The sequence below is a fragment of the Crocuta crocuta genome, unplaced genomic scaffold, assembly GCF_008692635.1.
Source record: "Crocuta crocuta isolate KB4526 unplaced genomic scaffold, BGI_CrCroc_1.0 scaffold1, whole genome shotgun sequence".
Classification (NCBI taxonomy): Eukaryota; Metazoa; Chordata; class Mammalia; order Carnivora; family Hyaenidae; genus Crocuta; species Crocuta crocuta.
In genome coordinates, this window is record NW_027527930.1 from 1,338,621 (window position 1) to 1,352,144 (window position 13,524).

The window sequence follows — 13,524 nt, forward strand, 5'->3', positions numbered from 1 at the left end:
GATTGAAAAAAAATGAACATCAGAAACCAACATATATGTAATGAAAATCAGAGGAGAGGAAAGTAGAAAACTTTCGAGTAACAGCCCAAAACTTTCCAAATTTGATTAAAAACATTAACATTCAGATGCAAACAGCTCACCAAATACACAGAATACAAAAAGAAATAGATCTAGAAACACCAGTCAAAATGATAAAAGACCAAAAAATAAATCTTCAAAGGAGTGAGAGAAAAATGACTCATCACAAAGAACAATATAATTAACAATGGACTTCTTATCAGAAGTGATGGAGGACAAAAAGCAATGGAAAAACAAACTAATGTGCTGTGTTTATAAAACAAACTGTAAACCTAAAATTATCTATTATGTGAAACTATCCTTCAGAAATAAAGTCAAAATAAAAGCACTCCCAGATATACAAACATTAAGAGAATATGGTGCTAACAGACTTACCTTGTAAAAGGTACCAAAGTTCAGGCTGAAGGTAACAACATTAGATAGTTAAGTTAGATATACACAAGAAGGAATGAAGGACAGTAAATATAAAAGATTATATATATATTTCCTCTTTTTTACTTAAAAGAGTATCATTCAAAATAATAATTATAAAACAAAATTTTTGGAACACATAAATACACATAATCAAATATATGCATATTATAATGTAATTTCTACAATAATGATAGCATAAATTAAAAGGTTTCCTGAGAGAAATGAAACTACAGAAATGCAAAATTGGTAATTTTACTGAACTGAGGCCAGAAGTAAGTAACTATATAAGACTCTAAGACTGTAAGTAACCTCACAGAGACAGATAAATTTAAGATGAAGAAATCTCTACAGCAACCACTAAAGTAACTCAAAATATAAATCTAAAAGATTTAAAATGGTATATTATAAAGGCTGTCTAATCCAAAATAAGTCAGAAAGAAACAGTTATAACAAAAAAAAGCACACAAAAACCCCTTAAGAAATACAGAAAACAAAATGGCAGACATAAATCAAATCTTACCAATATTTACATTAAACAAGTAGATTAAATATTCCAATCAAAAGGCAGAGACTATCAGATTGTATTTAAGTAACTCCCAACTATCTGCTTTCCAAGAGACACATATTAAATTCAGATATAATAAATTAATATAAAAGGACACAAAAAGATATATCAAACAGTATATGTAAGACAGCTGAATTAGCCAAAGTAACATCAGACAAAATAATCTTTAAAATGGAAAATATTACTAAAAAAGATATTTCATAATGATATAGGTCAATACAACAGTAAAATAATGATAAATGAAAATGTACTTCAACAGTCTCAAAATAGATGAAGTGAAAATTGACAGATAAGAAATATTCAATAGGTAGAATCAGAGGTATCAATATTCCTAATCAGCAATGGAAAGAAAAACTACACAAAGTCAGTAAGGATATGGAAAACTTAAACAATACTATCAACCAACAGACACAGAATACTCCAATAGCAATTGAATACACATTTCTAACACGTGACACATTCTCAAAGACTGACCATCCTGTGGATCATAAAACAGTATCAATAAATGTTAAAGGACTAGCAAATCACACCTACAGGCTGAATGCAGATCACTGCATTTTTGTATATAAAGTTTTATTGCCACACCTATTTATTTACTTTGTCTACGGATGCCTTCATATTTCAACAGCAGAACTGAACAGATGCAATAGGAACCACAGTGCTACAAAAGGTGAAGCTGTGGAAAAACTCAGCAAACCTCCAAATTAGTTTAGCAAAACAAATCTGGGAAACTCTCAAAAATGTGGAAATTACAAGAGACACTTTCAATAACCCATTGGTCAATGATTAACATTACAACAAAAAAAATTTAAATGTCTTGAATTAAATGACATATCAAAGTGCAGGTTTAAATGGCTGAATTAGAAAGGAAGAAAATTCTAAAATAAACAATCTAAATACATTCACCTTAAGGCAGAAAAAAATCAAACTCAACACAGAAAGCACTAAATTTTTTTTAATGTTTTATTTATTTCTGAGAGAGAGAGACAGCATGAGCAGGGGAGGGTCAGAGAAGAGAGGGAGGCAGAATCCAAAGCAGGCTCCAGGCTCTGATCTAGCTGTCAGCACAGAGCCCGACGTGGGGCTTGAACCCATGAGCCATGAGGTGATGACCTGAGCCAAAGTCGGATGCTTAATCGACTGAGCCACCCAGGTGCCCCAAGAATGCACTAAATTATAAAGATCAGATCAAAAATGAATGGAACAGACGAGAGAAAAATCAATGAAACAAAAGTTAATTATTTTAAGAGTAACAAAACTGATAAGAATAGCAAAAAGTAACCAAAAAAAGAAAAGAAGTTATATAGCATAATTTGTGCTTCAGATACTATGCTAAGCATTTTATATTAACTTATGCATATTTTAAGATTTTATATCAAATCTCAAAAAAGCTCTTGAAAGGGAAAATATTATGAATCTCACGCAAATCATGCTGAAATTTAGATACAGGCAAATTCTTTAAAAACCAAACTTACCAAAACCAAAGAGATAAAATAGATGGATATCCTGGTACTTATGAAAGAAGGAAGGAAGGAAGAAAAAGGGAGTAAGGGGGGAGGGACACAGAGAGAGGGAGACACAGAATCTGAAGCAGGTTCCAGGCTCCCCACGGAGGCCGACGCAGAGCTCAAACTCATGAATGGTGGGATCATGACCAGAGCCAAAGTCAGACCCTTAACTGACTGAGCCACCAAAGCACCCCTTGGCTCTCCTTTTAATAGAAGAGTTCTAAGCAGAAGCATTATTGTGAAACCTAAAGGTTTCAGAGCAAACATGGCTCTGCCAACATCCTGATTTCAGATTTCTAGCCTACAGAATTGTGAGGAAATAAATTTTTGTGTTTAAGCCACCAGTTTGTACTATTTTGTTACAAAGCCCTAGGAAAGTAATTCAGATGTACTAGTTATATATATCACGGTTCTCTATTACTGGATTATTTTGTAAGTCACTTAAAACTAACATTTGGAAAAGATTTTTAAATGAATGAATATATTAATCAAATCTAAGATATGAATGTCCTATATTTAACTATGAGAGCAGTGATTTTGGTATTTGTTTGTTATTAAAATACTATGAATTGTGGGCATCACTACAGGCCTATAGGTACATGTATATAAAAAGTAGAAGACACATTTGGGAGTTTGAGATGTTTATCAGATAAGAGAACACAAAATTGAATAAAACTTTTATTTTAAAACATCAAAAATAATTACAAAGATAAATGTCTCAACTGCACAAACTGTTTTATACATATATGGACATGTGTGTGTATCTACACACACACACATGTTGTTTTAAACTCTGCTTCATCTTTCATCTTTTTATCTGAGTAAAAAGAAGAATACTTTCCTCATTCAGGAGATTTTTGATGTTGTAATAATTACCTAGAAATAAAGCAGTAAGAAAAAAATCCAATTATTTCCACAGGAATCATTTCCTTTTGATTAATTGTTTAGCCATCACTAAGGCAGTTAAAAAGTATATATTACCATTTCTTTTTAAAGATCAACTTATCTGAAGTAAGTCTTATTTAATGCCATGAACTAAAAAAATCCAAGTTAACCATCCCATGTAATCCAGAAAAGGTTTCAAAGAATGAAAATCTTACATCATTCTGATCATTCTAAATGTAAAGATAAATTAGCCAAGGGTGAAGGAATATTTTTCTTTGAATTCAACTGTTATTAATTCTGTGAAACTTCTATAGATTCCCCTAAACCAGATATATGCATATATAAGGAAGTATAAAAGGTAAAATAGAATATCAAAGTTTAAAAAAAGCAAATGCTTCTCTTAATTATAAACAACAAAAGTGAAATACAGAAGAATAGCCATACATAAGACAGGTTTACAGCACTGAGTACCATACTGTGACTTTCTGTATATTAGAAATTGATACAGATTAAGATTACCTGAGTTGCAATAAATATTAAGTGTTCATAACAGTGCTGGCATGCACTAAAGACTATATAAACACTGCTACTCCTGTGGTCTCCTGTCATTAGAATGTAAGCTCCATGAGGACAGGGATTTTCTCTATTTGGTTCACTTATGTATCCCACTTTTAGAGCAGTGTTTGTTTGACAGACTTTCAGTCACCTTTCTTGAATAATGAATCAACAAATGAACAAAGTAAAAGTCCTCTTTCCAAAGGCTTGTGCTCTTCCACAGCTGATGAAACACACTATTCTGTATGTTTAAAATAACCTACTAAAAATTGTTTCACTACATGTCTTAGACATAACAGAGCAGAAGCAATTTCCTCCTACAATGGACACAACATATCTTCTAACTAAATATTTTTACCTTTAGCAATAAACAACTCTTGTTCAATTTTCATGTAAGGGAATACTAACATACTTACCTAATGGTAAAATTAAAATATGTATCAAACTTCTTTAGCATCAGTCACATGACAGTCTAATTTTGACCACTGTGGCTTCCATTTATTTGCATGGTGCTCGTGAGCAACTACATAAATATTTAACTATATGAAAGAAAATGTCTTTAATTATTCTTACCTGAAGGAACATAGAATGAATCCCCAGTTGTTATTATATAAGATGTTTCATGTAAGGTACATAAAAGGTCACCAAAGTTAACATAAAAAACCTGTCAAATTAAAAATTAAAACTTCATTTCAAACTGAACCACCACCAGAACTATACTGTACAGAAACTTAAAGGAAACATTTTCTTTAAGAATAAGCAGAAAAACGGCCCTCCAACCATGTCTATACTCTAATCTTCAGAACTTGTTTTGAAGGGACCTTGAGATGGGGAGACAGATAAGCTTGGATTATCTAGTTGGGCCCATTCTAATCACACGAACCCTTTTAAAAGTGGAGAATTCTTCCTGCTGGAAGCAGATGAGACATGAAGGAGAAGAAAAGCCAGAGAAATTCAAAGCATGAGAAAGACACAGACCGTTGGTAATGAAGATAAGAGGGCCATAAGCCAAAAAATATTAGCTATTTCTAGAAGCTAAGAATGACACTCTGGCCAGCAGCCAGCAAGGAAAATGGAACTCAGTCCTACAACCATGTAGAACTGATTTCTGCCAACAACCTGACTGAACCTGAAAGCAAATTCATCCTCAGAGTCTCCAGAGAAAAATACAGGGCTCCCAACATCTTGATTCCAGCCTTGTGATATTCTAAACGGAATACTCAGCCAAGCTCACCAGAATTCTAATCTAAAGGGGCGCATGGGTGGTTAAGTCGATTGAGCTTCTGACTCTTGATCTTGGCTCAGGGTCATGATCTCAAAGTTTGTGGGTTTGAGCCCCACATCTGGCTCTGCACTGTCAGCACAGAGCCTGCTTGGGATTCTCTCCTCCCTTCTCTCTCTCAAAATAAACACTTAAAAATAAAAGAGTTCTAACCTACATAACTATGAGACAATAAATGGGTATTGTTTTAAGTCACTGAATCTATACCAATTTGTTAAGCAACAGAAAATTAATATGGGAAGAAATGTCTTTTGTTATTATTTACTAGCTTATGAAAATTCAGAACCACTGCAAATAATATCACTTTGCTATACTAGAAAAACAGCTGGGTTTTATATACACCTCGTTAAAGGTTACATGCTTGGGACATGTAATTCAAACTGATAAACTAAAGAGGGAGCAAAAGCAAACCAAACAAATGATACATTTAAACACGGACCAACATTAAGAAAGTAAAAGGATAAATCCTACTTTCAATCATACAGGCTTCCATATTCAAACATGGCAAATTTTACATTTATGCATAAGGAACATCCTGGCAATAATCTGGTTTTTGGGCAACTAAAGCAACATAAAGCCTTCAAACAATGAGATTCAACATTTGAGATTTAACAATCAAAAACATTTGCCACTGAGAATTATTCCTCCTCTTCCTCCTCTTTCTTTCTAACTCTTTGTAAAATGCATCTAAAGTACCAGAAAAACAACAGCAGCTAGCACTTATATAGCGCTTACTCCTTGCCAGTCACTGTTCTGAGCACTTAATTTATATTCATTTAATGTATGTACTTAGCAGCGAGACAGGTACTATTTTAATAGCTTTATACAAATGAAGAAAATGAGGCAACAGAGGGGTGCAGTTTTCTAAGTTCACAATGTAAATGACATTGTAAGGTGAGTTTGAATTCAGGCACCTTGATTCCAGAATTCATGCTCTTAATATGATATATTAACTCCCTAAATGGGAATAAAGCTCTTGAAAATGGTTCCAAAGGCACTTTTAAAGTTAAAAAAAGAAAATATTTTTATTACATCTAAAAAAATTTGTCCCAATTTTAAAAACAAAAGGCAACAAACATACCACCCAGAAAGTCAAGCATATAGTTCTAGGTGTGTGTGTGTGTGTGTGTTTTAATCTATTCAGTGTGGTTCTCTAAGCACAACTCTCCCCATTTCTGCCAACATTTAAGTAAAAAGTTGTTTAGTAAAAAGAAATACACAAAAATAGAATGCTGAACTCCCATGAGTATCTAACACCAACAACCTTCCCTGTTCAGACTCTTTACTTCCCCCATTCCATATTATTTTGCAATAAACACCCCGCCATCATAAACCCATCTATATATATTTCAGGGTGCACTAAAAAACCAAGGTGATTTCTTATTTTATTTTTTAAAGGTTTGTTTATTTATTTATTTATTTTTTTTAGTAATCCCCACACTCAAAGTAGGGCTCAAACTTACAACTCTGAGATCAAGTTGCATGCTCTACTGACTGAACCAGCCTGGTGCACCTCAAGGTGCTTCTTTAAAAACATGACTACACTAGCATTATCACACCTAAACATAAGTGAATATTTAATATCACATACCCAGTCAGTATGAAAATTTCCAACTGTCTCTTAAATGTATTTTTAAGAGTTTGCTTATCCTCTTAAATCACTTAAATCACTACAGTGGTTCTCAATTTGGGGGTCATTTCTCAGTTTCAGGAGACAACAGGCAATGTCTGGAGACATTTCTGATTCTTACAACTAGATTAGATTAGATTCTTACAACTAGAATCTATTTGGTAGAGGCCAGGGATGCTTCTAAACATCCCACAATGCACAGAAAGCCCCCTACAACAAAGAATTATCTAGTCTATAATGTGAATAATTCCATGGTTGAGAAACCCTGATCTATAGGTTCTCCTTGGTTTGTAAAGAAAGCAAACAGCAAAGTTGTAAAAATCTCTGCACAGTTGAATTTTGCTCGTTACACTCAAAGGTGTCATTTGAAAGGTCATCTATTCTTTATTTCCTATAAACTGGTAGCTGGATCTTAGATTTTTGATCAAATTCAGGTATTTTTGTTGTTGTTGTTAATTATTTTTAAGGGGATGGAAGAGGCAAGACTATTTTATACATATTGTTGTATTCTTTCATCAGAAGGCACATGTCTGGTTGCCTTCTTTTCAGATATTAGCAGACACTGATGCTCAATACCTAGATAGATCTAACACTTTACCAGGGGTTGCAAAATGGTAATACTTTATTCTAACGTTCCTTTCTCATTTATTAATTGGAATATTTCTAACAGAACTTTGCCTCATCTTTATTTGGTTACATAATAGTACAGTTTATATGAAAAGGGCAGAATAAATGTTTTTTGTTTTAACATATTTGTTGTCAAAATGAGTTAGCTTCCTAGAATTCTCCAACAGTGGTGAATTAGTTTTTTTGTAGCTGTCTTTCAAATTCATGAATTTAGATATAATGGATGTGTATCAATTTACTTAAGTTATTCTTACTGACACTTACTGACACTCTCACATCTTTGTCCAGTAAGAGCATCCTCAAGTTGGATCCTGTGACCAATTCTAATGGTCTCTGGTCAGTTTACTAGCAGGTATGATCAAAATACTTCAAACTCAGCCCCAGGCCTGTAATCAGACATTTCTCTAAGGAACTCTGGATCCCTTAAGTGTGTTCCACTCACATTTTGTTTTTTAGTTCTGGAACATTTATTACCTAATTTTTCAAATATTTCCACCCTTTCACTCATTTGTGCTTTTTTCTCTCTTCTATTTTTTTTTTTTTTTCTGTTCTCCACATCACTTTTATATTTTCCATTTCTTAACCTCTTCTTGTCTTCTGGGAGAGCTCCACAACCAACTCCAATAGCTAATCTGTTAATTCTTCTGTGGTTTGATTTTTAACAAATCTACTACTGCTACCATGCCCTTTCATACAGATTCTCTAACACTGAGTTTGAAGGAAAGAGTTAATGCCCTATGCTGGTTCTCCACCTGGTCCCTTTTGTTTCTCAAAAGCATATATTGAAAGTGTGCCTGATGTTTTTGGACTCAGTTAGTTAAGCATCTGACTGTCAATTTCAGCTCCAGGTCATGATCTCACAGTTGTTGAGATATAGCTCCGCATCGGACTCTGAGCTGACTGTGCTGAGCTTGCTTGAGATTCATTCTCTCTCTCTCTCTCTCTCTCTCTCTCTCAAAAATAAATAAACTTAAAAAAATAAAAAAATAAAAGTGTGCTTCGGTTTTAAAAATGTAAAAATCTTCTCCTTGTTATCAAAAAAATTTTAACTCCAATCTTCATTACAAAACGTTAAAGACAATACTTCAAAGAAATAAAAATCAACTATAATAACCTAATAACATGTTATTTTTCTACAGTTCCTTTGATTTTCATTTTTAAATTCTAGTTACAATAAAATAGAGGATTTTCTATTTTACAGAACTTCACTTAAATATTTACCCTAAAGATCTTCTTTTCATATGGCTATTCTTTAAAATAATATGCTTAAACTGACATAAAAATAGTAGAGTACCTGGAACATCTAAGTGCTATTTAACTACTTATTATCATAAATTGGTTTATCTCATTAAATCAAAATATAAAATATAACCATTTCTTCCCGCAGCACATTTCAATTGTTTCTAATTTTTGCAATTACTATCAATATCACAATAAATACCTACATATGTCCAGCTTTCCCAACTTTTAAATTATTTTCTTAGGAAAATATTCTGAAATGAGATTCATAGGTCAAAGAATACAAATATCTTTCCAATAATTTCTACTATTTCAGTAAATATAAAATATCTGTGTTTTTAATATGTATTTCTTGGAATAGTAGCCAGGTTAAATACTTTCAAACATTTACTATTAAAATTTTCTTTTGTAGAATAATGGCATTACAATTTAATAAGTACTATTATTTCAATAATGATATTTCATAATGCTTATCTAATTAATTGTTCTTTAAGGATTATACAGGTATAATTACTTCAGTTAAATGCATTATTTTTACTCTTTGAATAGCACCTGGAGATCAATAACATTTTAAGATTGGATTAAAGTACGTTTTAAAATATTTTAAATCTCGGGCGCCTGGGTGGCTCAGTTAGTTGGTTAACGTCCAACTTTCGGTTTCGGCTCAGGTCAAAATCTCACAGTTCGTGAGTTCGAGTCCTATATCAGGCTCTGCACTGACTGCACATACTCGCTCTATCTCTCTCTCAAAATAAGTAAATATATAACTTACAACAAAATACTTTAAATCTGGATTCTAGTTATACTAAGATAGCATGAATTACTCTTTTACTCTCATGTGCACCTTCTTTCCTTGCCTCAAATTGTTCTTGTTTGTTAATATAAATTCAAGGGCCCTGATGTTCTTTCTCTTTTTCTTTCTTGAATTTACTTCAATTTTGTTAGTAAAAATAATTGTTTTGAATATAATACTTTAGGAACCCATGATACACAGGTTCCTGAAATACTACTTACTGAAAAAGGTGCCTTAGACATAATATTTTTTAAATGCCAGTAAAATATTTCTATTCTTAAAATTTGGTGAGTTTCAAATTCTCTAATTTTCAAATCCAAAAATGTACAAATACAGATATATGTGAATATCTATTTATCTATATATATACATATATCTCATATCAATGGTATAGGGGTATGTATCTACAATAAGAGACAGAGACAGACAGAGACTGACACCTTGAATCTCATTGTAATTTCAGCCAGTAATACTGCCATATACAGTAATACATTATTTAGTACTTACTTAAGTAACTAGCACCTAGTCCTCAGTCTACCACTAATTACATGATTCTGAAGATGACTTTTAAAACTTCATTGTTGCTAAACTGCATGACCACAGAAATGAGATTTAGACTTAATTTTCACAGGTTCTAATGATTTGTTTGCATTCTAGGATTCTTTTAAGTAAAGAAACTTTTGAATTTTTGAATTTCAAAGTTACAATGCTTTATGTACAGAAGAAATACTTTTATTTATTTATTTTTTCTTAAATAGTTTATTGTCAGGTTGGTTTACATATAACACCCAGTGCTCATACCAACAGGTGCCCTCCTCCATGCCCATCACCCCCCTTCCCCACCGCTATCAGCCATCAGTTTAAGAAATACTTTTAAATAACCATTAGCTAACCAACTCTAAAACGACTTAATAAATTAAAAAAAAAATTTTCTATGTATTATAGTAATTTCATTTCTGAGAAAATAGCATTTTTAATGCCTCATCGAGTCCAATAAACCAGGGTTATACCAAACCATAAATATATGGAGAGACACACTTACCAATATATCTGAGCCAACATGCTGCTTTCCCTTTTCTTGATGTGGTCCTAAGATCAATTTTCCCATTGAAAAAATGGGTGTATCCAGTGTTTTATATACTTTCAACTCACCATGCTCAACAAAAAATTGATATGTATCTCGTGGCCTTAAAAGATCTAAGGGAAAAACACTAATATAAATATAAAGCAATAACAATAATAACGATCAATGATAGAACATATACACATATATGCAATATACTGAGTTATTTCTAGACATAAACCTCATTTACTCGAGCTAAAATGGTAGAGGTCAAATTCTGTCTGTCTTATAAGCTGTATGACCAGGCAAGTTATTTCTCACTCTGTGCCACTGCTTCTTTTTCTATAAAATGAGACAATAATAGTTAATCTATGTGAGAGTTGCAAATATCAAATGAATTAATGTGCATAAAGTATTTAATACACTGCCTGCCATGAAATAAGCATTAGGTAAGCCTTAGCTATTAATAATAATAATGGCAGTATTATTATTATTTCTACTATAGCTCAGAAAACAAAATTAGCTAGGAAACAAGAAAGAATTCCACATCTTTAAAAAGTTTAACATAGCCCACAATTAACAAATGTATCATCATGACAACAGATTTTGGGTTTTCCTGACTGATTATTAAATAGCAAGATTTCTGCCAAGTAGAGCAAGAATTCTAACAGAGGCTCACTAATCACTAACTGACTTTTGAATTTCCCTTTAATTTATAAACCGTTCCAAATATAGAGTTAATATATTCTACCATCAGCTTCTGTTTCCTTGGATTTTTGGTAACGTTAGTAATCTCAGAGATTATAGGACATAGAAAATGCAGTCTCAAGAAACAGATACAAAGCAATGAACTCCTGACAAACTAACTACTTCTCTAACCTAAACAGCAATGTTTTTAGTTAAGATACTAAACAAAATTTTCTGTACTTCTACCTGTTGCCAAATAAACAATCTGATTATAAAAATAACTGTACTACTTAAGATGCCAAATGGAACCTATTTCACAGTCACAATTTGAAGTGAAAATATCATTACTACCTCTCTGACTTGACCTCTTTGTCCTCTGACTAAGGATAAACAGTTCTCAGTACTTACTAGTACTGTCAAAACTGTTAAAACATTTAAATATTTCCTGTATGTAAATACTAGCTGGTTGCTAAATACCTGAGTGTCCCCTACTCGCCCTTATCACACTATAGCCCATCCTTTGGAACCAGTCATGGTGTTCCAGACACTGTACTTTTAATGCCTACTAGATACAACAGGAGGCTTCTCGGACCCTGTGCAGGCCTTAAACTTAAACCTGACATTTGTATGGCAGATCAACGTCCTTGCTAGTCATCATCCTAAAGGTCTGATATCCCAGGTATTATTATTATTGGCATCCCATGATCCAGAAGGCTATCTAAATCCTGCCCACAATCCCTGTCTGGTCTCATAGTAAGGGTGTACTCTGGGATCTACCAGCTAAATTGGAACAATTACCCGTAAGAAGCCCCTGTCGCCATGTGTCCTCTTGGTCTAAGAAGACCTGTACCCTACTGGGGAGGCAACACTCCTGATGATAGCACTTGTAACCCAGAGTGTAAATGCATTGTGCTATTTGCCCTCTCGGTGTTTTGTATCGATGCTCCTCCAGAGTAGTGTCACATAGGCTGCGTATTGGAATTAGATACTCTATTGGACTTAGGCTCTGAAAGAGCTGGGAAGAAAAAAAGAAAGTAGATAGGCTAGTCATCAAGCCAGCACTTTGTCCTTGCTAGCTGTAAAATTAAGCATTTTCAGTATCATCTCTAATCTTACCCATGAGAATAACCTCTCTTGTTTCTGGGTCCTTTACCCTTGTTGGTTGCAACGGATCTCCCAAAGGTACATTCAGATTTACCATTAATTTATTCTCTGCAAAAGAAAAATCACTGAAATACAGACTACTTAAATTCTTCTCAATTAAAAAAAAGTATAGTATAAAATATAGCCATAGACAAACCACAAAAAAAATTGCCAGAAGCATAAAAATCTCTTCCTATTTTCCTATTTATAAATGACCACTCTGATAAAGAAAAATTCAAACATCACAATGTTTCAGTATAGAAGCAAGCATACTAAACTTATTTTTGTAAGCCTGTTATGACAACTCTTGATACTCTTGCAACATCAAGAAGTTAAATGGTGTACTGAATATTGTTTAAGAGAGCTTAAGTATTTAATACACTTCATAAAAAGTTTATTGAAGTATCTATTTCATTTTATTTTCTTTAAAGTAGACTTGAACACAGGACTTGAACACATGACCCTGAAATTAAGACCTGAGTTCAAGAGTCAGATGCTTAACCAACTGAGCTACATAGGAGCCCCTAAAATGTCTGTTTAATCATAGTTTGAGCATGGGAGAAAGGGCAGTTTCAATGACAAAGCAATTTGTTCTTACAGAAATGCTTCATATTATGCTATTAATGATATTTTTAAAGAACAAATCAGTTTATTTACAAAATTTTGAGAAAAGTGGACATTAAAAAATATATTCAAAATAAAAGATAAACATTGGGAATCTGGCTCTATATGACACTTGATCTCAGGGTTGTGGGTTCAAGCCCCATGTTGGGTGTAGAGATTACTTAAAATAAAATTAAAAAAAAGAAAACACAATATTCTAAAACCTATAGAATGCAGCAAAAGCAGATGTTAAGAGTGAAATTTATGGTGCTAAATGCTTGTATTAAGAAAAGTTCAATTAAACAACTTCACACAACACCACAAGGAACCAGAAAAAGAAAAGACTTAGCTAATATTTAAAACAAAACAAAAAAAACACAGATAAATAAAATAAAGACCAGAATAAACAATCACATCGAAAGTAATGATGAGTTTTGCATTTGATTTATTTG

The 13,524-nt window shown here is 32.8% G+C and overlaps 1 protein-coding gene across 4 annotated transcripts in view; it reads right to left on the reverse strand.

Moving 5' to 3' along the window:
• Positions 1-3,230: 3,230 nt before the first annotated feature.
• Positions 3,231-13,524, reverse strand: part of CENPC (centromere protein C) — a 90,458-nt gene continuing 80,164 nt past the window's right edge. For 3 of the 4 annotated variants that reach the window (XM_077749990.1, XM_077749983.1, XM_077749974.1), the window contains 4 exons: positions 12,443-12,538; positions 10,619-10,773; positions 4,579-4,669; positions 3,231-3,441 (listed from right to left, as the gene is read on the reverse strand). In XM_077749990.1, the coding sequence (XP_077606116.1) occupies positions 3,371-3,441; positions 4,579-4,669; positions 10,619-10,773; positions 12,443-12,538 (413 nt within the window). In that variant the 3' untranslated portion in view covers positions 3,231-3,370. Of the gene's footprint in view, positions 3,442-4,578; positions 4,670-10,618; positions 10,774-12,442; positions 12,539-13,524 lie in introns of those variants that run through there. The other variant, XM_077750000.1, reaches the window with a different exon arrangement.